Genomic DNA, 21,890 nt, shown 5'->3' on the forward strand with positions numbered 1-21,890 from the left:
AGGAGCACCACCAACGAACTACCGACCCCACCTACTCCACATCTCCCGAAAGCCGAGAGAGAGCCTCCCACCGAAGTCGTTCCCGGCACACCTCCGCCTCCAGGACAGAAGCGGAAAGTAGTCGGGAAGACACACCAATCCCGAGGAGACGAAATGACACAATTATCTACGCCAGAGAAAAGGAAACGCGCCCTACCAGGCGAGATCGCGAGGCAGAGAAGAGAGGTCCGAGAGGACACGGCGACCCATGATAATGGGCGCCACCCCATTCCATCGATCCATCCTCGAAGTCCGGTTGCCAAAGCACTTCGACAAGCCAACGGACATGAGGTACGATGGAACCCAGGACCCACTGGAACACCTCACGGCCTTCGAGGCCAAAATGAATCTGGAGGGAGTAGGAGACGAGGTAAGGTGCCGCGCCTTCCCGATCACGCTTGCAGGACCTACGATACGGTGGTTCAATAGCCTCCCGCAGGGCTCAGTGACCGGCTTCTCTGACATTAGCCGTGCCTTCCTGGCACAATTCACCACCAGAATTGCGAAGGCAAAACACCCAATCAATCTTTTCGACGTGACTCAACGCACCGGGGAGACGACCAGGAAGTATTTAGACCGGTTCAACGACGAATGCCTGGAAATCAAGGGATTAACCGATTCAGTGGCCAGCCTTTGTCTGACGAACGGCTTCCTTAATGAGGACTTCCGAAAATACCTCACCACAAAGCCGGTCTGGACGATGCACGAGATCCAAACCGTAGCCAAGGAATACATAAATGATGAGGAAGTCAGCCAAGTTGTGGCTGCCAACAAACGGCAGCCCTTCTACAATCAACCCAGGCAACCCGGTAACGGAGAAAGGCAGAAGGAGCATACCAGAGACGAGGCCCCGAGCAAGGCACCCAGACCGTTTTCCCGGGTCAGAAAATTCACCAACTACACCCCACTCACCCTCCCCATCATGGAAGTTTACCAGCAAATAGTCGAAAAGGGAATCTTGTCGAAGCCCCGACCTTTGAAGGACTGTACAGGGGGGAACAAAAGCCTCTACTGTGATTACCATAAGGGCTATGGGCACCAAACATAGGACTGCTTCGACCTGAAGGACGCCCTAGAACAGGCGATCAGGGATGGCAAACTGACCGAATTCTCCCACCTTATCAGGGAACTGAGGAGACGACATCGCGACCATGATAAAGAAGGCAAGACCCGATCGGCAAAACGGCGACAAGAGCCAGAGGACAATGACCACGGCCTCACCATAATAAACGTGGTGACCGCCAGAAATGCAGCGCCAAAGTCGAGATCAGCGCACAAGAAAGACGCCAAAGTCCTGGCAGTCTCCTCTTCGTCGGCGCGAAGTTCCAAGAGGCCTCCAACCATCTCTTTCGGCCCAAAAGATCAATGGTTCGATGAGGTTTCTGAGAGCCCACCCATGGTCATCACGGCCAGGGTGGGAACCGGCCTCGTCAAACGAATCCTTGTGGATACAGGGGCAGACTCGAACATTATGTTTCGCAACGTGTTTGATGCACTGGGATTATGGGACACCGACCTAACGACTCACCAGCACAGTGTCGTAGGGCTAGGCGACCACTTTATCAAGCCAGACGGGGTAATATCTCTACCGGTCTCCGTGGGACAGGGACAAGGGCGAAGGTCAATAATGGCCGAGTTCGTGGTTCTGTGGGACTCCACTACCTACAACATCATCCTGGGGAGGAAAATGATTAACGATGTTGAGGCGGTAATCAACACGAGGCTGCTGGTAATGAAGTTTGTTACTGATGACGGATCCGTAGGATCCATAAGAGGAGATCTAGAAATGGTAGTCGCTTGCGACAGCGCCAGCCTCTCCTTGAGGAAGAAATCTAAGGAAGCGTCTGGAGTGTTCCTTGCTGACCTAGACGCCAGAGTTGACGATAAGCCGAGACCAGAACCAGAGGGAGACCTGGAAAAGTTTAGGGTCGGCGACACGGAGGAAAAATTCACGTTTGTTAATAGAAACCTCCCGCATAAATTGAAAGAGCCTCTAGTAGAAATGATAAGGGCTAATGGAGATCTATTCGCCTGGACACCAGCCGATATGCCAGGGATAGACCCCTAAGTCATGTTGCATCACCTGGCAGTCAAGCTGGACAACCGCCCAGTGGCCCAAAGAAGAAGGAAGATGTCGCGAGAAAGAGCAGAGGAGGTGGCCAAGCAGACGGCCAGCCTCCTAGAAGCAGGTTTCATACGAGAACTAGACTACTCGACTTGGTTGTCAAATGTAGTTCTGGTAAAAAAACACAGTGGTAAATGGAGAATGTGCGTGGACTATTCCGACTTCAACAAGGCGTGTCCCAAGGACAGTTTCCCCCTTCCCAACATAGACGTACTCGTCGATGCGGCGGTGGGGTATCGATATCTGAGCTTTATGGATGCTTATTCCGGCTACAATCAGATACCGATGCACCGACCCGACAAGGAAAAGAAAGCATTCATAACACCAGGAGGAACCTATTGCTATAAGGTGATGCCATTCGGCCTAGAAAACGCAGGAGCAACATATCAGAGGCTGATGAACAAAATATTTGGCAACCTTATAGGCAAGATAGTGAAAGTCTACGTGGACGATATCCTTGGAAAGACTACGCAGCCTGACGACCTCTTGAGCGACCTGAAAAGTGTATTCACATCCCTCCGACAACACAGCATGAGGCTCAACCCCCTCAAGTGCGCCTTTGCCATGGAGGCCGAAAAGTTCCTGGGATTCATGATAACCTAGAGGGGAGTAGAAGCCAACCCAGAGAAATGCCAAATAATACTCCAAATGAAGAGTCCGGGCTGTGTCAAGGACGTCCAGAGACTGGCAGGTCGACTCACCTTGTTGTCCCGCTTCCTCGGATCATCGGCAGCAAAGGCCCTGTCATTCTTCAATCTAATGAGAAAAGAAATAGCATTTGAATGGACTCCCGCATGCGAGGAAGCATTCAATCAATTCAAGGAAATCCTAGCAACACCCCCTGTGCTTGGAAAGCCAAGGCCGGAGAGCCACTATACCTATACCTAGCCATAACGGGGGAAGCCCTGGCAGCGGTCCTGGTACGAGAAGAGGGAAAGGCTCAACAACCAGTCTACTTCGTGAGCAAAGCACTACAAGGGGTGGAACTGAGGTATAGCAAACTGGAGAAGTTAGCTCTGGCGCTCCTGACCTCTTCTCGAAGATTAAGGCAATACTTCTAAGGTCACCAGATTGTCGTGAGAACGGACCAAGGAATCAGACAAGTGCTCCAAAAATCCGATTTGGCGGGAAGAATGATGACTTGGTCCATTGAACTCTCCCAGTACAACATACGATACGAACCCCGGCATGCGATTAAGGCGCAAGCAATGGCAGACTTCCTGGTAGAAGTGACGAGGGACCCAACCGAGGAGACGGGCATACGGTGGAGGCTCCATGTTGACGGGGCCTCCAACCAAACGTCCGGGGGTACCGGGATCATCCTAGAGAGCCCAGCTGGGGTCGTGTACGAGCAATCGATCAAGTTTGAGTTTCCTATTTCGAACAACCAAGCAGAGTACGAAGCCCTCATGGGAGGCTTAGCCCTGACAAAGGAAGTCGGAGTGACAAGGCTAGAAGTGCGCAGCAATTCACAAGTCGTTACCTTGCAGGTAAACGGAAGCTACCAAGCCAGAGACTCGCTATTACAAAAGTACTTGGAGAAGGTCAAGGAACTGAGCAAGCTATTCGAGGAGGTCGCGATCCAACATGTTCCGAGGGAAAGGAACACACGGGCAGATCTCCTATCCAAGTTGGCCAGCACGAAATCAGGAGAATGCAACCGGTCTCTCATTCAGGGTATGATGAAGGAGCCAGCAGTTACCCTACACTTGTCAAGACTAAGCCCCTCCTGGATGGATCCCATCACTAGCTTCCTGGAAAGCGGCAAACTCCCTGACGACGAAAAGGAAGCTAAGACGCTGAGAAGGGAGGCGGCCAAGTACGCGATCATCTAGGGACAGTTGTTTAAAAAGGGACTCAGCCAGCCCCTATTGAAGTGCCTACATCCCGACCAGACAGACTACGTGCTCAGGGAAGTCCACGAAGGGTGTTGCGGCCATCATATAGGGGGCAAAGCCCTAGCAAGAAAACTATTTCGAGCAGGATATTACTGGCCATCGATGATGGCAGACTCCAAAGAATTCGTGAGAAAATGTGTAAAGTGTCAAGAGAACGCCAACTTCCACAAAGCACCAGCTTCCGAACTAAGCCTGCTAATGTCCTCCCGACCCTTTTCCCGATAGAGAGTCGACCTCTTGGGACCCTTCCCGGTGGGTCCAGGGCAAGTCAAGTACCTCATAGTCGCCATCGACTACTACACCAAATGGATAGAGGCCGAACCGCTGGCCAGCATATCCTCGTCCAATTGCAGGAAGTTCATGTGTAGACAAGTGATAACTTGGTTCGGCATCCCGGAAGCTATCATCTTAGACAACAGGACACAGCTCTCAGACAAGAAGTTCACGGAGTTCCTCGCCGGCCTGGGCATAAAACAAAAATTCTCCTTGGTAGAACATCCTCAGACAAACGGCCAGGTCGAGTTTGCAAACAAGGTCATCTTGCTAGGACTCAAGAAGCAGCTGGATAACAAAAAAGGTGCCTGGGCCGACAAACTCGCATTGGTCCTCTGGTCCTACCGAACAACCGAGCAGTCATCCACAGGAGAAACCCCATTCCGACTAACATACGGGCTAGATGCGGTAATACCTGTGGAAATCGGTAAACCGAGCCCACGACTACTCCTGAAAGGAGTTGAGGAAGCTATAGAAAAAGACCTCATGGATGAGGCCAGGGAGATGGCCCACTTGTCAGAAACGGCACTCAAGCAAAAAGTGGCCCTACACTACAACGCCAAAGTGTTCAAAAGAGAATTTAAACAAAATGACCTCGTCCTAAGACGCAACGACATCGGTTTACCGACCCCAGGAGAAGGCAAACTGGCGGCAAACTGGGAAGGTCCCTACAGAGTCAAAGAGGCGATTGGCAAGGGTGCCAACAAGTTGGAAAAGCTCGATGGTAAGGAGATCCCGAGAACATGGAATGCGAGCAACTTGAGAAGATTTTACTCCTAGCTCACGTGCCGTCCTGGCGACCAAACAAGCTAAGTAGTTAACTTCTGAGACAGTACCTTTGTTATGACTTTAGACCTTTGGTATGAAATTAGGGTTGTTTAATTGCTTATTAAATTGTACTTGTCAAAGTTTTGTTTCTTTTGTTTGCTTTTCTTGGCCAACTCATCGCGCAAACGAGTTCCACACAATGCGTGTCGAACGGGACAACGATACACGGCCTCGGGACTGATAACCCCGGGAGCCCCCTAAGTTAATGCCATAACGGACGGCTACATCAAAAGCCACGACTCGGCTTAACTAAAATACCAATAATACGGTAAACAAACGCAACTGACAAACCGATAATAGTAAAACGATGTCAAATCAAACCAAGAACACTGCCAGATAAACAGAAAAGTATTAACTACGTTAGCTAAGAAAGCGGCCCAAGAGGTCATTTTTTTACAAAGTTCCACAAAACGAATCATAAAAAAGAGATTCACAAAGTTCTACAAAGTTACCCAATCTACAAAAGACATGAAGAGGTCATTTTCTAGGCATATCAACAATCTTGTCGTCTTTAATCGTCTTGAAGACTCCGATTGCCGATGTGTCGAATTTAGTAGCAACGAGTTTGACCTGAGCCTTAAGGGCCTCTTCAGTCGCTAAAATCGCACCTTTCCCCTGTTTCACGACTTCCTTGTACTTAGCTTTCCATTCCGCAAGTTCGGCTCGGGCAGTCTCTATCGACGAAATGGCCTCATCGCGCTCTCCCTCTAAAGCGGCCACCCGCCCTTGAGCAGTATTGACTTGACTCTCTAAAGTCATTTCTCCCTCGACGAGTTGCAAAACTGTGGCATCAGACGCCTGCAGCTTTTGCTCAGCAACTGAGGCCCTATCCTCGACAGCCTGGAGCTTCTCATTGGACTGGGAAAGTTACTCCCGAAGAGTTTCAACTTCGCGCTTAAGGTCATTATTGGCTTTCCCAGCAGATTCGAGCCTCCTGCGCAGGGACTCCATCCCGAACAGCTCAAACTCAGCCTTCCGAGCTATCACAATACCACGAAGGAGAGTACGATACATCCATCTTGCCTGTCCCGGCAAGAGAGGATTCATGGAAATGCTCTTCCGTTCCAGGAATCAGTTGGGCATCTATGAAGTTCCCGGCATCAAAGTTTTTTTCCATTACGGTGAGAACCCCCTCGGGACTACTAGATGGTTTCCTCTTTTTGAGATTGGGCACCTCTTCCACGTCGTCGTTGGTCACTAGGTTGGACGTCGAACCCCCAATACCGACCACTTCATGAAAAGGGGAAGTATGCATCCCTTCGGTCTCATGAGCCGATGTACCATGAGCTGGCGTACCGGCCTCCTGGGCTCCAACCCCCTGCTTGGATGAAGCCTTGCTCTTATCCTCAGGGGGAACAGTCGACTTCTCATCGGCCGCTTCATCGTCACTCGCGGCCAGGAATGTCTGGAACAAATCATTGAGACCCGTCACTTCAGCAGACATCCCCACTACAACAGAGAGAGAAACCGTTTAGTCGCAAAAAGACATAAGGCAAAGCAAGAAATGAAGAAGAAAGCACAAGTTAAAACTACTCACAAATATAATTCCGACCGACCTCCCGATCACCCATAAGAAGATGAGGCTTCACATGGTTCTTCCCGAAGACTGCCAACAGCACGTCGGCAACCTTCTTGTCCACGGTGGACATGCCCTTATAAGTTAACTTAATGAAGGTATTAGACCCTGCCCCGAAGCTCTAATACGTCGGGATGAGGCGCTCCCCTTCTAGCGACAACCAGAAAGGATGACGGCCTCTGGCGGGGCGCACCTTGAAATATTTATCTTTAAATCCGTGGTAGGAGTCCTCGAACAAACCAAAAATCCTTCGACCTTGGGCAGATCGGAAGGACATGAACCCCTTCCTCACTTTCCCTTCCTTTAAAGGGCTTGTAAGGTTGAACAAGAAAAGGAAAACCCCCACAGAAATCGACAGCTCGAGATATTCACACACCATCTCGAAACAGCGGATCGAAGTCCAACTGTTCGGATGTAGCTGCGACGGCGCCACGGAGATCCGACTAAGAAATGCCATTCGGAAGGCAGAAAAAGGAATGCGAACCCCCACTTGAGTGAACATGGATTTATAAAACCAAATCCAGTCAGGAACTCGGGGAGAATTGAAGTTGATCTCGTATAACCGCTCGTGTGGGGCTGGGACGAAAATGTCATAATTGGATTCCTCGTCAGTTCCTCCGCACAAGTATTCGTTTTGGCGGAACTCGGTGAGCTCCTCCTTGCCCATTTGGTTGGGGGAGTCCCTCAAATCAGAAACCACCCAGGTTTAGGGATCGTACGCCGCGGGAGAAGGGGAAGCTTGTGAGGCGGTGCGAGCCATACCTACATTGGGGGCACCACCCGGTTAGTCTAAGAGGTCGGAAACTCGGAACAAACCCAGAAACTACACCTAACCTATTCTACAACTAAAATAAGCAAGGCCAAAGCACTATCCAATAGAAAAAACCTACCCTGGAATGGTAGCCCCCCTAACAGACCTACTTGACGCAGAAGATCGTCCACCACACAGAACCAGACAAACAGTATGCATGCAGAAAAAACAGTGGCAAAGGCAAAATGGACATAAAATGGCGAAATAAACACTTACCTGGATTGATTACGAAAGATTCGGAGGAGAAGGTAAGAACAACACCCTGAGAAACCCAAGGAAGAAGAAGATGATGATGAGCCTGAAGAAGGAGAAAATGATTGTTGATGGGAGCAAAAATGTGAGAAAGAAACGAACGCAAAATGTTTTAAAACTGCCACTCAAGAAGCGCGAAAGGCCCAGGGGTAGAACGGTCTTTACGCGGAGGGTTTTAACCCATTATGAGCATTTAATGTTCTGCACGAAGAACGAGGAGACGAACGGTCATTCTAGTAACAAATGGGCACGCGCACACGAGGCGCGTCCCCTCAACGAACGGCCGACCTGACGACAAGGCATGGGAAAAGGCATAATCCACCATCAACGATCCGCACGATCCTTGCTGGTGTGTTGGGGGCACTGTTACGGCCTGGTGACAAACTCCATTTTGACGGTTTATCTTGTATTGATTTTAGGGGATTTTGTGACCTTTTACCCACATTTATTCAATGAAATAGCATGGTTTTATAACTTCTCCCTTAATTGTGCTTAAGAGTGAAAACATGCTTTTTAGGTCTTAAAATAGCTAAATTTAATTCACCTTGATTCCATTAGATGCCTTGATATGTTTGTTAAGTGATTTAAGGTTTAGGAGGCAAAGATTGGATTAAGGGAATGAAGAAAGAAAGCATGAAAAGTTGGAGAACTCATGAAGAAATGAAAGAACCGGAAAGCTGTCAAGCCGACCTCTTCGCACTTAAACGACCATAACTTGAGCTACAGAGGTCCAAATGATGCAGTTTCAGTTGGGTTAGAAAGCTAACATCCGGGGCTTCGAAAAAATATAAGATTTGCCATAGTTGCTACACGTATGGTGGCGCGCACGCGCATAGCACGCGCACGCGCCGTTGCTGCCACCTAGTCCACTTAAAGCAAAACGTGGCCAGCGATTTTAGAAGCCTTGTGGGCCCAATCCAACTCATTTATGATGCTATTTAAGCCAAGGATTGAAGGGGAATCAATATACTTTTCATACTTTATAGGTTAGTTACCATTAGTTTTAGTTTAGTTTTGGAAGTAGTTTCTAGAGAGAGAAGCTCTCACTTCTCTCTAGAATTAGGATTAGGTTTAGTTCTTAGATCTAGATTTTAGATTCATCTTCTTCTACTTCTATCCTCTTAATTTCTAGTTGTTACATTCATCTTCCTTTACTCTTTTATTGTAATTTCTTTTATGTTGTTCTTATATTTTGTTGTAGATCTAGTATTGTTCCTTCCATTTTCTTTCAATTCAATAAGAGGTAATTCATAATAATTGTTCTTCTTTGCTTTTCTATTGTTGATCTCTTACCTTTGTAGTTAGATCTCTCTTTAATTCTTGCAATTTATGTTGTTTACTTTTATTGCAGTCTATGTGTTTGTTAAAATGTCTCTTTTAGTTTTAGTGTAGATTTTGTTCCTCTTGGCCTAGGTAGAGTAACTAGTGACACTTGAGTTATCTAATTCCTTTGTTGATTGATAATTGGAGAGATTGCTAATTGGTTTGGAGTGCACTAAAGCTAGTCTTTCCTTGGGAGTTGGCTAGAACTTGTGGCTCAAGTCAATTCATCCGCTTGACTTTCCTTTATCTAGTAAGGGTTAACTAAGTGGTAGCAATGAACAATTCTCATCACAATTGAGAAGGATGACTAGGATAGGACTTCTAATTTTCATACCTTGCCAAGAGCCTTTTATAGTTATTAGTTTATTTTCATTGCCATTTACTTTCACGCCTCTTATCAAAACCCCAAAACAACTCAAACCAATAACAAGACACTTTATTGTAATTCCTAGGGAGAACGACCCGAGGTTTGAATACTTCGGTTTATAAATTTAGGGATTTGTTTTAGTGACAAACAACTTTTTGTATGAAAGGATTATTGCTTGGTTTAGAAACTATACTTCGACGAGATTTTATTTGAGAAATTCTAAACCGTCAAAAATCTATTTGTCACCTGGTCCAAAAGAAATATGGGCCGGCCCGACCCGACAAACACCTGACCCTGACGGCCGGGTAGAAAACGTCCAGCTGTCAACCCAGACACGCGTCCTAGACAGCTGTGATAGGAAGCTTCTACGATGATGGGCCCTGCCCTCGAGGGGTCCACTCCTGACACGGTATATATGGGGAGGGTCCTACCCCTCCCCCAAGGTACGTCACACATACCACCTACTCACTTTTCGCCTGCACACTGACTGACTAGAGCGTCAGAGTGACTTTGCAGGTGACACCCCCTTCTCCACAACAAGTCCTCGGCTGCCCGGTTGATCTACATCCAGCACAGCCACGCTGAACAAGGTGCTCCCCTCCACCTCAAGTCACTATCCAAACCGTCCGGTATCCGACTAACCGAACACTCTTAAATAAAAATAAAAAATATTAAAAAACAAAATAAACCCTTCCCAACCCCTTATCTCTTCGCTCTCTTCTGATTTTTTCTCACCATCCCCTTCCTCCTATCAACTCTCTCTTCCAACTCCTTGCATGGCCCCTTCTTCTTTCTTATTCCTTATTCTTCTCTTCACTCCCTTTTCGCCACCCCACCACCTCTGTCCTTCTTCCTTCTCCACCTTCTTCTCCCTCTCCATCACGAGCCTCAACCCTTTCTCCATTGATGTCAGTCTCGCTTTCCAATTTCGATTTCCTTCTCCAATATCGAGCCCAAAGATATCAGTTTGAAGTTGAATCTCGATATAGGTTAGTAACTTTTTCAATTAAAACATTTGTTCATTCACCCAATTCACCAAGAGTATCAACGACAAAAGAAATTTATGGGCTTGTGGGTGTGGAACAGTTTCAAAACGGGCAGAGGAGACACAACGATTTCTAGTTTTTTGTTGCTATTTTCTTCCCTTGCACTCTTTTCTTGTTTGTTGTTCTTATTTTCATCTTCGTTTATTTTTTTTAATTTTGTTGCTGATTTTGGATTTAAAATTGTTGTTAATGATTACTAAATTGTTGTTTAATATGAAATTTTTATTGATTTATTTCATGGTTGTTGCTGTTGTTAAATTGTTGCACAAAGAAGAAAAGTGGTGATTGTTGTTAAATTGTTGCTGTTTCAGTAAAAAGAAAAGGATTAGAAGTAGTGGCTAGGTGGTACTGATTTAGGATGAAGAACTGATAATAGAGAGAAAGAAAGTGTGCTGACTCTGGTGGCAGTGGTCATGGTGATGATGATGCAGAAGTTAGTGGTGAAGGGGAGATGGTTTTTTAATTTTTGTTTAAAGGTAAAATTGTTCGAAAAATATTTTTTTTGGACAAAAGGATGATTTTATAACATTTTGTAACGTTAAGGATGATTTTAATAAGAAAAAAGGTCAGGGACGATTTTGATTTTGACTCAATATTTTAGGGACGAAAAAAGTACTTAACCATTAATAATATATGTTATTTTTAAATTTATTTTAAGAATACATATTACGAATAATACTGGACACGTGATGATATTTAGATGTGTTCAAAATTTTTTTTGTATTAAAACACGGTTGGACACAGCAAACACACGTGTCGGACGAGTATGTCGTGTCCGAAATATGTCTAACACGCGAATACGGCAACTCAACGAACTGTCTGTGTTTCATAGGTTATGTATATATATATAACTCAATTATTAAAATCATCTATCATATATTTGTGTATAAATACATGTATAATTTAAATAATTTTTAGTGAGTATTTTATATTTTAATATATATTTTATACTGATAACTAATTTTAGTATGCATCTAGTATGATTGAAATATATAAGAGTTTAATTTTGATAATGTAAAATAATTTTATATCATTATTTAATTATATCTTTTTTTATAATTATTTACATGATTAATATAAAAAAGGGTAAAGTATACTTTTTTTCTCTAAAGTTTGGCAAAAGTTTCAAAAATACTCCAAAGTTTTATTTTGTTTCAATTTTGTCCCAAAAGTTTTTTATTTGCATCAAATATATCCTAGACGGCTAAATTTGCCAAAAAATTAAGACCAATCTAACAATAATGTATGAAAATTATGCTTGATTTGCTTGTATTAAGAGTTGTTCTTATGAAATTGTTGTTGAATTGGTCTTAAATTTTTTTTAAAATTTGTCGTCAGGGGTATATTTGATGCAAATCGAAAACTTTTGAGACAAAATTGAAACAAAATAAAACTTAGGGGTATTTTTGAAATTTTTATCAAACTTCAAGGATAAAAAATATATTTTACCCAAAAAAAAAAAATGATTGAAAACTTAGCATTACCTAATTAGATATTTGTATAAAATTATTTATACTATTAAAACATTAAAACTTTATATATAATGAAAGAGGTTAATTTTGATATAATATGACCGTGTAAAATTTTATATAATTATTCAATTAAATTGATGAACACTTTTGTTGATGTTATAATATAGGGTAAATACCCTATTCGGCTTCTTACTTTTTTTTCTGTGAGACATAATGTATCTTAATCATTCTTAAGTCTCAACCAGGCCCCATCCATTAAGAAAAATGGACAAATCGATCCCTACTACCAAAGGACAAAAATTGTTCGCTGACATGTCATGTAATAGTCTCAAGTGATACTTTCAAATAGTTGTAAGGGCTAAAAATCCCCCTTCTTTATCTCTTCTTCTTCTTTTTCTTCTTCCTTCTTCCTTCTTTTATTAATGGCGAATTCCACTGCCATCCCTTACACAACTACTAAACCTCATTCTCCATTCACCTCAAGGATCCACCATTCAAAACTCTTTCAACCTCTTACGTAACTACTATTTCTCGTTGCTCTCCTACTATTTTCCTTCATAAGTCCCTTACTTTGTGACCCAAACCATACTCACAAAATTTTGAGAGCTTCTTTATTTTCTTTTTATTAAAATTGTTGTCCAATATTTGAACACATTACAATTTGCTAACTTTTAACCTAGGTATAGTTTATCATATTCCCTATCTTTAGAAAATAAGAGCATCTAACCTAGAACCTCACTAATAATTTAATTGAGAATTAAAGAGAAAAGAGTACTTAATAATCCATAAAAGTTTTAAGCAGATAAAATTTAGAAATATTATATATAATATATCACGTCACAATTGCATAAAAATTCAAATTTCCATTTGTTCATTAACACAAAATAAATCTAAAAATCATAATGAAAAAGAAGAAGCTAACTGCTTCGGAGAGGACAGAGGAGGTATCGACGCCGTCTAGAGAGATGTTGGTAGAGATGTTGAGGCATGACATCGTTTCTCTATTTTTATTCTTTAATGCTTACTATTGAACTGAAACATGTAAAGAAAAAAAAGAAGGAGAAGAAAGAGGAGGTAGAAAGGGGGTTGTGTAAGGGATTGGATGGATTTTGGATGGTGGATTCTTGAGGTGAATGGGAAATGAGATTTAATGGTTGTGTAAGGGGTGGCAATGAAATCCGTTTGTCAGAATATATTAGGATTAATTACCATTCTAGACAACTTGAATAGACACAAAACTTTTTTTCTGTTGCTCTCTCTTACCTTTTCTAACATGGTATCAGAGCCATGGTATCCTCCTTGAGGATGATATGTTGTTTTTCTTCTGGTGAAATCACTGTATTTTTAATAATTTTCTTCTGTGCTATTTTTTTTCCTTCTCTTTTGTCAATACTTTGATGCTTTCTCACTTAATCGATTAGCTCATTCCCTAGCTACTTATTTATTCTCATGGATAAACCATATATTTTTCGTCACCTTCCGATAGTTTTCCATCTCTTTACAATTTGTTACTTTCTCAGCAGTTTTCACGCAGTTCGCCATCTTTTCAGCAGTTTTTTGGTAGTTGGCCACTCTTCTGATAGTTCCATCTGTATTTTTTTGTGGCAGTTCTGTCTGCGTTTCTTTATGATAGTTCCATCTGTGTTTTATTCAGACAGTGGCAGTTTCATCTGCGCTTCCTTCCGTCAGTTCCGTCTGCGGTTTCTTCAGACAACAGTAGTTCTGTCTATGCTTCTTTCAGACAGCGGCAGTTTCGTCTGCACTTCTTTTAGACAGCAGCAGTTCCATCTGTACCCGTTCTATTAGTTTATGCATTTTTTTATTTTGTTGTTTTAAATAAAATATTTATTTTATTTATTAAAATAAAAAATTCTTCAGATATACTAAATAATTCTAATGAATGTTAATTGATCCAAATATATTTTGATACCGTTATTGATAAAGGAAGGAAGAAGGAAGAAGAAGAATAAGAGGTAGAGAGGGGGTTTTTAGTTCCTACAACTATTTGGAAGTGACACTTAGCACTGTTATCTACACGTTTTTGTCATTCAATAGGAAGGGCCAATTTGTCCATTTTTTTAATGGGTGAAAACCTAATTAAAGTTTAAAAATGATTAAAGTGTGCTACATCTCACAGAAAAAAGTCAGGGATCAGATAAGGTATTTATCCTATTATATAAGATTAGTTATTTGTGTAAAATTTTGTATGTTATAAGTATATGAAAATTAAATTCATTTATATATTTTAATGAAGACTCTTCAACCATATATAGAAAAAATATAGTTATTGGTTATGATTAACATAAATTAACAATAATTAAAAGCGAAAGGGTAACGCCCGGATATGTTAAGTTAAAGGGTGCAGCTGTTTATTTTTTTGGATAAAAATAATAATTGAAAAATGCTAGAGATTCCAGTTTTGGAATTTTTGGGTTGCTCAGATATAGGGGTGGCAGGAGTACCCGAACCCGCGGGTACCCAACCCGCCCCGACCCGGACGGGGTAGGTTTTGATCGGGGTGTGTGGCTGAGCGGGGCGGGGCGGGGTCGAGGTCAGGGTAAACCCGCCCCTACCCGCCCCGGAGTGCATAGTATATATACACACTTACAAATTTAGGGTTTCTCTTTCTTAGTTCTCACAACTGCATAGTTTACCTCTTCACAGCTTCACTCCTTTAGATTTGAGCCCCCAACCCTAACAGAGAAGAGGTCACCTTTTCCTCTTCAGCCGCCACCTTCTTCCTCTCCCGCCGAGCCTATCACTGCCGCAATGCTACCTTCCTCCGAGCCCCTCGCCCACTTCCTCTTCCTCTTCAGCCGCAACCCTCTTCCCCTCCCGCCGAGCCTATCACCGCCGCGACGCTACCATCCTCTGAGTCCCTCGCTCACTTCCTCTTCCTCTTCAGCCGCAACCCTCTTCCTCTCCCGTCAAGCCTCTCACAACCGTGACGCTACCATCCTCCGAGCCCCTCGCCGAGTCTGCATCTGCTGAACAGTGAACCCCTCGCTGTGTCACTGCGCTGCCGTCCTGGGCTACTGAACCTCTGCGCTGCCCTCTTTGTCGCCGTCTTCCTCCTCTAGTAACTGGTAAGTTGCCCCTTTCTCTATCTCATGCTCTCTCTGTTTTTTCCTGTAAGTGCTTGATCGATTTGAAATTGTTCAGATTTTGTGATTGTTCATATCGCATTTGGTGAGCCAATAATCATAATAATTGCCATATTAGTTTCATCGTTAGATAGCTCAACACTTATGTATGTTCCTTCTTCATTGAATTGGTTGATTTGTTGATTGTTGATTGATTTTAGTAACTATAGACTGTAGATGAAATGACATAGGTAGCTCTGTTTTGACTGCATATTGGTTGATAGAAATAAGCTTTGTAAGAAATGACATAAGTAGCTCTGTTTTGACTGCATAGTGGTTGATGGAAATAAGTTTCGTAACCATTTTGTGGACTTGATAAGTTGCTCTTGCATGCTTAGGAGTTAGGACTACGTGTTAGTGAGTGATTTTATTGCTGTTGTAGGCTATTATTCTTCTTTTCTCTTTTGACACTCGTACATGATTGTGTTTCAAATACAGACATGCTGAATCCTCATATGAGTGGAAGAAAATTCTATTTGTCGGTTTACTTTTAAGATTATTGTAATGTAAATATTTTCTCTTTCTCATTCCTTTGAAGTCATATATTCAACCTGTGCATAATACTTTAAAAGGCTTAGCTTATCCGCATTGAGCTCTAATACTTTGTATTATTGATATTAATTGAACATTCAATTTGATAAACATAAAAGAGTAAGTTGTATTGGAACTTAATTGTTTTTTTAATTGTTTTCTCTTGTTCATATTTCCTCTTAATTGTTTTTTTCAGGAGGATCCATATTTCAAAGAAAGCATAATTGAAGCTTTGATGTGTGGCCAAAGTTAGTTGTGGACAACTTTAGGAAATAAAGATGATATATTATTTAATATTTATTTATGTTAATTTTTTACATCATAGTAATTAATATATTAATTGCTATCTCTTTTTATTTTTAGGTTTGAATCTTGATCTTCAAAACTTTAATGATGATGAAGATGTGAAAAGTGATCAAGAATAAAGATTGAAGACTTTTTTATATTTTAATGATGTAATTTTTTTATGTTTGTATTTTAATTTAGTTATTTGACATTGTATGAACTCTTTTTTAATTTTAAGTTATTTGACATTGTATGAATCTTATGTTTATATTTTAATTTCAGTTATAAATTTTAAGTTTGTATATTGATTTATATATGAATGTGTAAAATTTAAAATATCATTTACTTTTTATAGGGGCGAGTAGAGGCGGGTAGGATAGTAGTGGAGTACAAGGAGGGCGTGGCGGGATCGGGTAGGGCAAAAATCCGCCCCTACCCGCCCCACTGCCATCCCTACTCAGATAAACATCTTTTGTGATGGATTTTAAAGTTTTACACTTTTTACCTTTCTTTTATCCATTAGAAAAAAAATTATAACTCACTTTGAGGTTAAAACTTTTATATATCGGTGATTTTTGAGCGAAACACAATAATATTTAGTTATTTTAGTATTTTATACGGTTATAATAAAAATATCATTTATTATTGATATATTGTAAAAGATATTTTTAATAATATAAAGACAAAATGTCTAACAAAATATTTTTTAATTATATAAAAACAAAACGTGATGTTATGTATTTTTTCTTTAACTATATGAAAACAAAAAGTCATTATTCTTTTATAATAAAATATTTTTTTAATTATGTAAAAACAGAACAACATTAACGTTTTATACAAAACATTATTATCGAATTGTAAAATTCACAATCACAACCACGTATAACACTAATTTTAGAAAGTTCACCTCTAATGACCTAATATTAAAAAAAAGGTTCTCACTTTGAAGGTGTTGCATTTACTTATAAATTCATTATATCGTCATACATAAAAAAGATTTGTTTATTTTTAAACATTTTTATTAATTAACAAAGTTTAATTTTTAAAAAGTGCTGCAAACATTTTACTTTACTATTAGCATTAGTCTAGATAAACTATATTTTTAGAGTTAAACTCCACTTTAGTCTCTGAAATTAATGCGTGGCACTGATTTAGTCTTCAAAATCTCAATTGTTCTAAATTAGTCTCCTAGATTCAAAAAACTGTACCACATTGGTCTCTCAATTATTTTTCGTCATCGAAGCAGTGATTTCGTGAGTGGCATAGCCATACCTTACCACTCTAGAATACAGAAACAGCGTCATATATATTTTGGCGCTAAACAGACCTGCAGGATTGTAGAGTTTAAAAAAAACTCTCTGTTCCAAGGATAAGAGAGATTACCGATTGCAAGATGCGTTAAGGTTCTTGGAAATTATTGGAACACCACTTACTATATTTGGTTGTGCAAAGAGTTCTTTTGTCTCTCCAATCTCTTATTTTGTCACAAAAATTAGTGTAAAGGTTTTTTTTTCAAATTTTATGTGATACTTTGATTGTTGATCATCGTTGGTTGTTTTGTATTTTGTTATTCAACTTTTTTTGAAGTGAATTCTTTGTTAAGGGTTCTATGTTTAAGGTTGTGCGGCTGTGTTTAAGGGTTTTTTTATGTTCTGTTTCAATGGTGGAACAATGGTGTCTTTTCGTTAGAAATTTGGGTTGGTACACTGATTTGTAAAAATATTTTGTGTTATTTATGAATGCTACTGGTGAATTATGTCAACGTGATTAGTATGTGTGTATCTGATCTGCTTATCAAAATGAATTTTTCAAATATGCAGATGAATGTGTTGTTGGACATTCTATTCCATCATGGGAGAAAGTTTTAGAAAGATGAAAAAGAGATAACTGTTTATTCAGCTAATAAGAAGGCTTGTGTTGGTGACCTTGATGAAGATATATTAGATGTATTTTGGGTTAGAAATTACTATAAAGAACTAGGGTATGACAAATAGAAGAATGCTTGTGGCATGTTTTTGGGAGAAGTTTAGACAATGGTTTATGTAAGACCTGGATAAATAATAAATAATTAGTTAATAAATTAAAAGTGAGCAAAAAAGGTTAAAATTTAAAATGTATAATTTGAAAATTTACCGGTGAAAAATTAACTTAGAAAATTAATTGGAGCGCGAAAATATAAATAATTGCAGAAGCACGCGTACCAGTATTATAATTAACTGTACATGTTTAAGTTTGTCCGGTACTGCGTATGAAAAAAGTAAAAATGTAGGATTCACCAGAAAAATATTTAGGATACGAACCAAAACAGTTATCTTAAATATTTTGGTCTTAGGTGAGACCAAAGGACAAAAATTACAGAATTGTCCCTCACTTATGGAATAAAGGGCGTGACTTAACCCCCTCACTCCCAATTTCATTCATTCATTCACAAGAGAGGGAGAGAGCCACGAGAAAGAGAAAAGAAGAGAGAAATCCTAACATTATTCACCTCATCACTCAAATCTACTTTTTTTCACAAACTGGAGCTTTGATGGACGACTCGTTTGTGGCCACGTGATCACCTCATCATCTTTTTTGATTCCATATAACTTTTGCAGTGAGTACTCACGGGAACTATATTCTATTTTCGTTTTTCTCCTTATTTTGTGTTTTGGTAATGTGGGGTATTGAACATTGTGATTTTGATGCTTTAGGGGAAGCTCAAGCACAATCTCTAGCGAGATTTTGAACCAAGATCGTATAGAACAAGGTAGGAGAACTCTTTCTCCCTATTTTCCCTAATTTTGTGCAAAAAATTATTGTAAACAATTGAGAATTTGATGTAAATAGATTGAATGGAGTAGATTGAATGCTTGGTTTGATTTGGTGGGGAATTGGGTGCGTCACTTGGTTGGAGGAGGATTTTGGTTGAGGTTTGGTTGCGTTGATTGAAGCTTGGATTTGATTGGAGAGGAAATTCAAGGGATTTGAAACCGCCATCAACGAAGGTACGTGTTTTGGTTTCGGATAAACATTATATAACGTTATGAAAAAATCTAGGTTAGACGACCTTAGGATAGTGTTGGAATGGTATGATTGATGTCGAAAACTGAAATTTCAGATTCTGCAGCACACCAGAAATTTACTGGTGTGTGCGTGCACACAAGGGCGTGCACGCGCACCAGTCAGGGCTGGAAACGAGGTCATGTGTATGCACGGGTTGCGCGTACATGCCAGTCTGGGAAGGCTTCTGTTATGTGTGTTCTCACAGAGGTCTGCATGTGCACACGTCCTGTTTTCTGCAAAATCTAGTTTTTTTACTGTTTAGCCTTCTCAGCAAGCTTGTAACTCCCTGTAACCACCATATAACACCCGATAACTAATTTTTAAGCTTTAAATAGAGTGTGGGTAAATATAAAGAATTGAATTGATTAATTCCCGGATAAACACTTCGTTAACCGGATGAAAATGTCGTGGGGATGGTGGTTCATCATGCCTTTGGTGAGGATGATGGTTAGTTCCACTCATGAGATAATGAGATTGAATAACTGATAAACTAATGGGGTTACTGTATATGAGGACTTATGGAATTGATTGAAATTGTGATTATAACTAAGGATGATTATGAATTCTGGTGTAATATTGAGCCCAATCTTGTAAGAACGACGATACGTAACACTCACTTGAGATATGGTGCATAAAGCTTAGTGGGGACAGCAATACGTAATGCCCACTTGAGACTATGAGTATGGCTTATTGAAGACGGCGATACATAATGCTCACTTAAGACCGAAAGGATGATCCCCATGAGGACGGTGATACGTAACGCTCATGGAAAAATATGTTTTCTAAGATAGGGATGACGATACTTAACGCCTATCTTAGGAATATTGTCGGGTATGGGCAACCAACCAACACGTGAGTTCATGGTCTGTTTAGGACTAGACTTGCATCATGTGCATCTGATTGCTATTGTTTGAATGTGCATATTGGTTTGGCTTGCCTATCTGAGTACTTCTGTTTAACTGCTAATTGTAATATTTGTTGTACTTGCTCTTTGATTGTGTTTGTCTTTCATTGAATATTAATTATGATTGTTACTGCTGTATTGAATACTAAACTAAGAAATTATGACATTGAAAATAAATATGACTGAGGAGTGATGATGATGCATTGGAAATTTCTGAGACTAGAGATAGTTACAGAACCGAGATTTTAGTAAACTAACCTTGGATGGATTAGTTGGACCCTAGGCTTGAACTTCGGTTAAGTTAGAGTTTAAGATTGCCTAGTGGGTTCATTTTTCTTTATATGTTTTTTATTTGAAACTATTACCCTACTGGGAACCTTTGGGTTCTCACCTGTCGTGGAATTTTCTGTTTTTTAGATGCAGGGCGTGACGTACTGATGAGCGGATAATTTATACGCTTTTTTGGCATTGTTTTTAAGTAGTTTTTAGTAAGTTCAAGCTACTTTTAGGGATGTTTTCCTTAGTTTTTATGTTAAATTCATATTTCTGGACTTTACTATGAGTTTGTGTGTTTTTCTGTGATTTCAGGTAAATTCTGACTGAAATTGAGGGACTTGAGCAGAACTCTGAAAAAGGCTGACAAAAGGACTGCTGATGCTGTTGGAATCTGACCTCCCTACACTCAAAATGGATTTTCTAGAGCTATAGAACTCCAAATGGCGCGCTCTCAACGGCGTTGGAAAGTAGACATCCAGGGCTTTCCAGCAATATATAATAGTCCATACTTTATTCGAAGAATGACGACGTAACTTGGCGTTGAACGCCAAGTACATGCTGCTGTCTGGAGTTAAACGCCAGAAAAACGTCATGATCCGGAGTTGAACGCCCAAAACACGTCATAACTCGAAGTTCAACTCCAAGAGAAGCCTCAGCTCGTGGATAGATCAAGCTCAGCCCAAGCACACACCAAGTGGGCCCCGGAAGTGGATTTATGCATCAATTACTTACTCATGTAAACCCTAGTAGCTAGTCTAGTATATATAGGACATTTATCTATTGTATTAGACATCTTTTGACAGTTTAATCTCTTTGAATATTCGGTCACTTGATCATGGAGAGGGCTGGCGATTCGGCCATGCCTGAACCTCTTTCACTTATGTATTTTCAACGGTGGAGTTTCTGCACACCATAGATTAAGGGTGTGGAGCTCTGCTGTACCTCAAGTATTAATGAAGTTCTATTTTCTTTTATTCAACTCCTCTTTTATTCTTATTCCAAGATATTCATTCGTACCCTAGAACATGATGAAGGTGATGAGTTAGATAACCCTCATTATCATTCTCACTTATGAACGCGCGTGATTGACAACCACTTCCGTTCTACATGCAACCGAGCTTGAATGTGTATCTCTTAGATTCCCCAACAGAATCTTCGTGGTATAAGCTAGATAGATGGCGGCATTTATGAGGATCCGGAAAGTCTCACCTTGTCTGTGGTATTCCGAGTAGGATCCTGGGAATCCGGAAAGTCTAACCTTGTCTGTGGTATTCCGAGTAGGATTCCGGTAATGAATGACTGTGACGTGCTTCAAACTTGCAAGTGTTGGGCGTTAGTGACAGACGCAAAAGAATCAAGGGATTCTATTCCAGTAGGCGCGGGAACCAACCAGTGATTAGCCGTACTGTGACAGAGTGCGTGAGCATTAGTTTTCACTGCGAGGATGGGATGTAGCCATCAACCATGGGTGATGCCTCCAGACGATTAGCCGTGCGATTGACAATCGCATAGGATCATTTTCCCGAGAGGATTGAAAGTAGCCACCGCTGATGGTGAACCCCTATACAAAGCTTGCCATGGAAAGGAGTAAGAAGGATTGAGTAGAAGCAGTGGGAAAGCAGGCGTCCTTGAGCCATACAGCATCTCTATATGCTTATCTGAAATTCCTACCAATGAATCTACATAAGTATTCTAT

At 40.9% G+C, this 21,890-nt stretch overlaps 1 protein-coding gene across 1 annotated transcript; it reads left to right on the plus strand.

Moving 5' to 3' along the window:
* The first annotated feature begins 253 nt into the window (after window positions 1-253).
* LOC130934605 (uncharacterized) lies at window positions 254-2,107 on the plus strand. The gene is made up of 2 exons (XM_057864164.1): window positions 254-967; window positions 1,088-2,107. The coding sequence occupies exons 1-2, from the start codon at window positions 254-256 to the stop codon at window positions 2,105-2,107; spliced, it is 1,734 nt and encodes a 577-aa protein (XP_057720147.1).
* The last annotated feature ends 19,783 nt before the right edge of the window (window positions 2,108-21,890 follow it).

The sequence above is a fragment of the Arachis stenosperma genome, chromosome 1, assembly GCF_014773155.1.
Source record: "Arachis stenosperma cultivar V10309 chromosome 1, arast.V10309.gnm1.PFL2, whole genome shotgun sequence".
Classification (NCBI taxonomy): domain Eukaryota; kingdom Viridiplantae; phylum Streptophyta; class Magnoliopsida; order Fabales; family Fabaceae; genus Arachis; species Arachis stenosperma.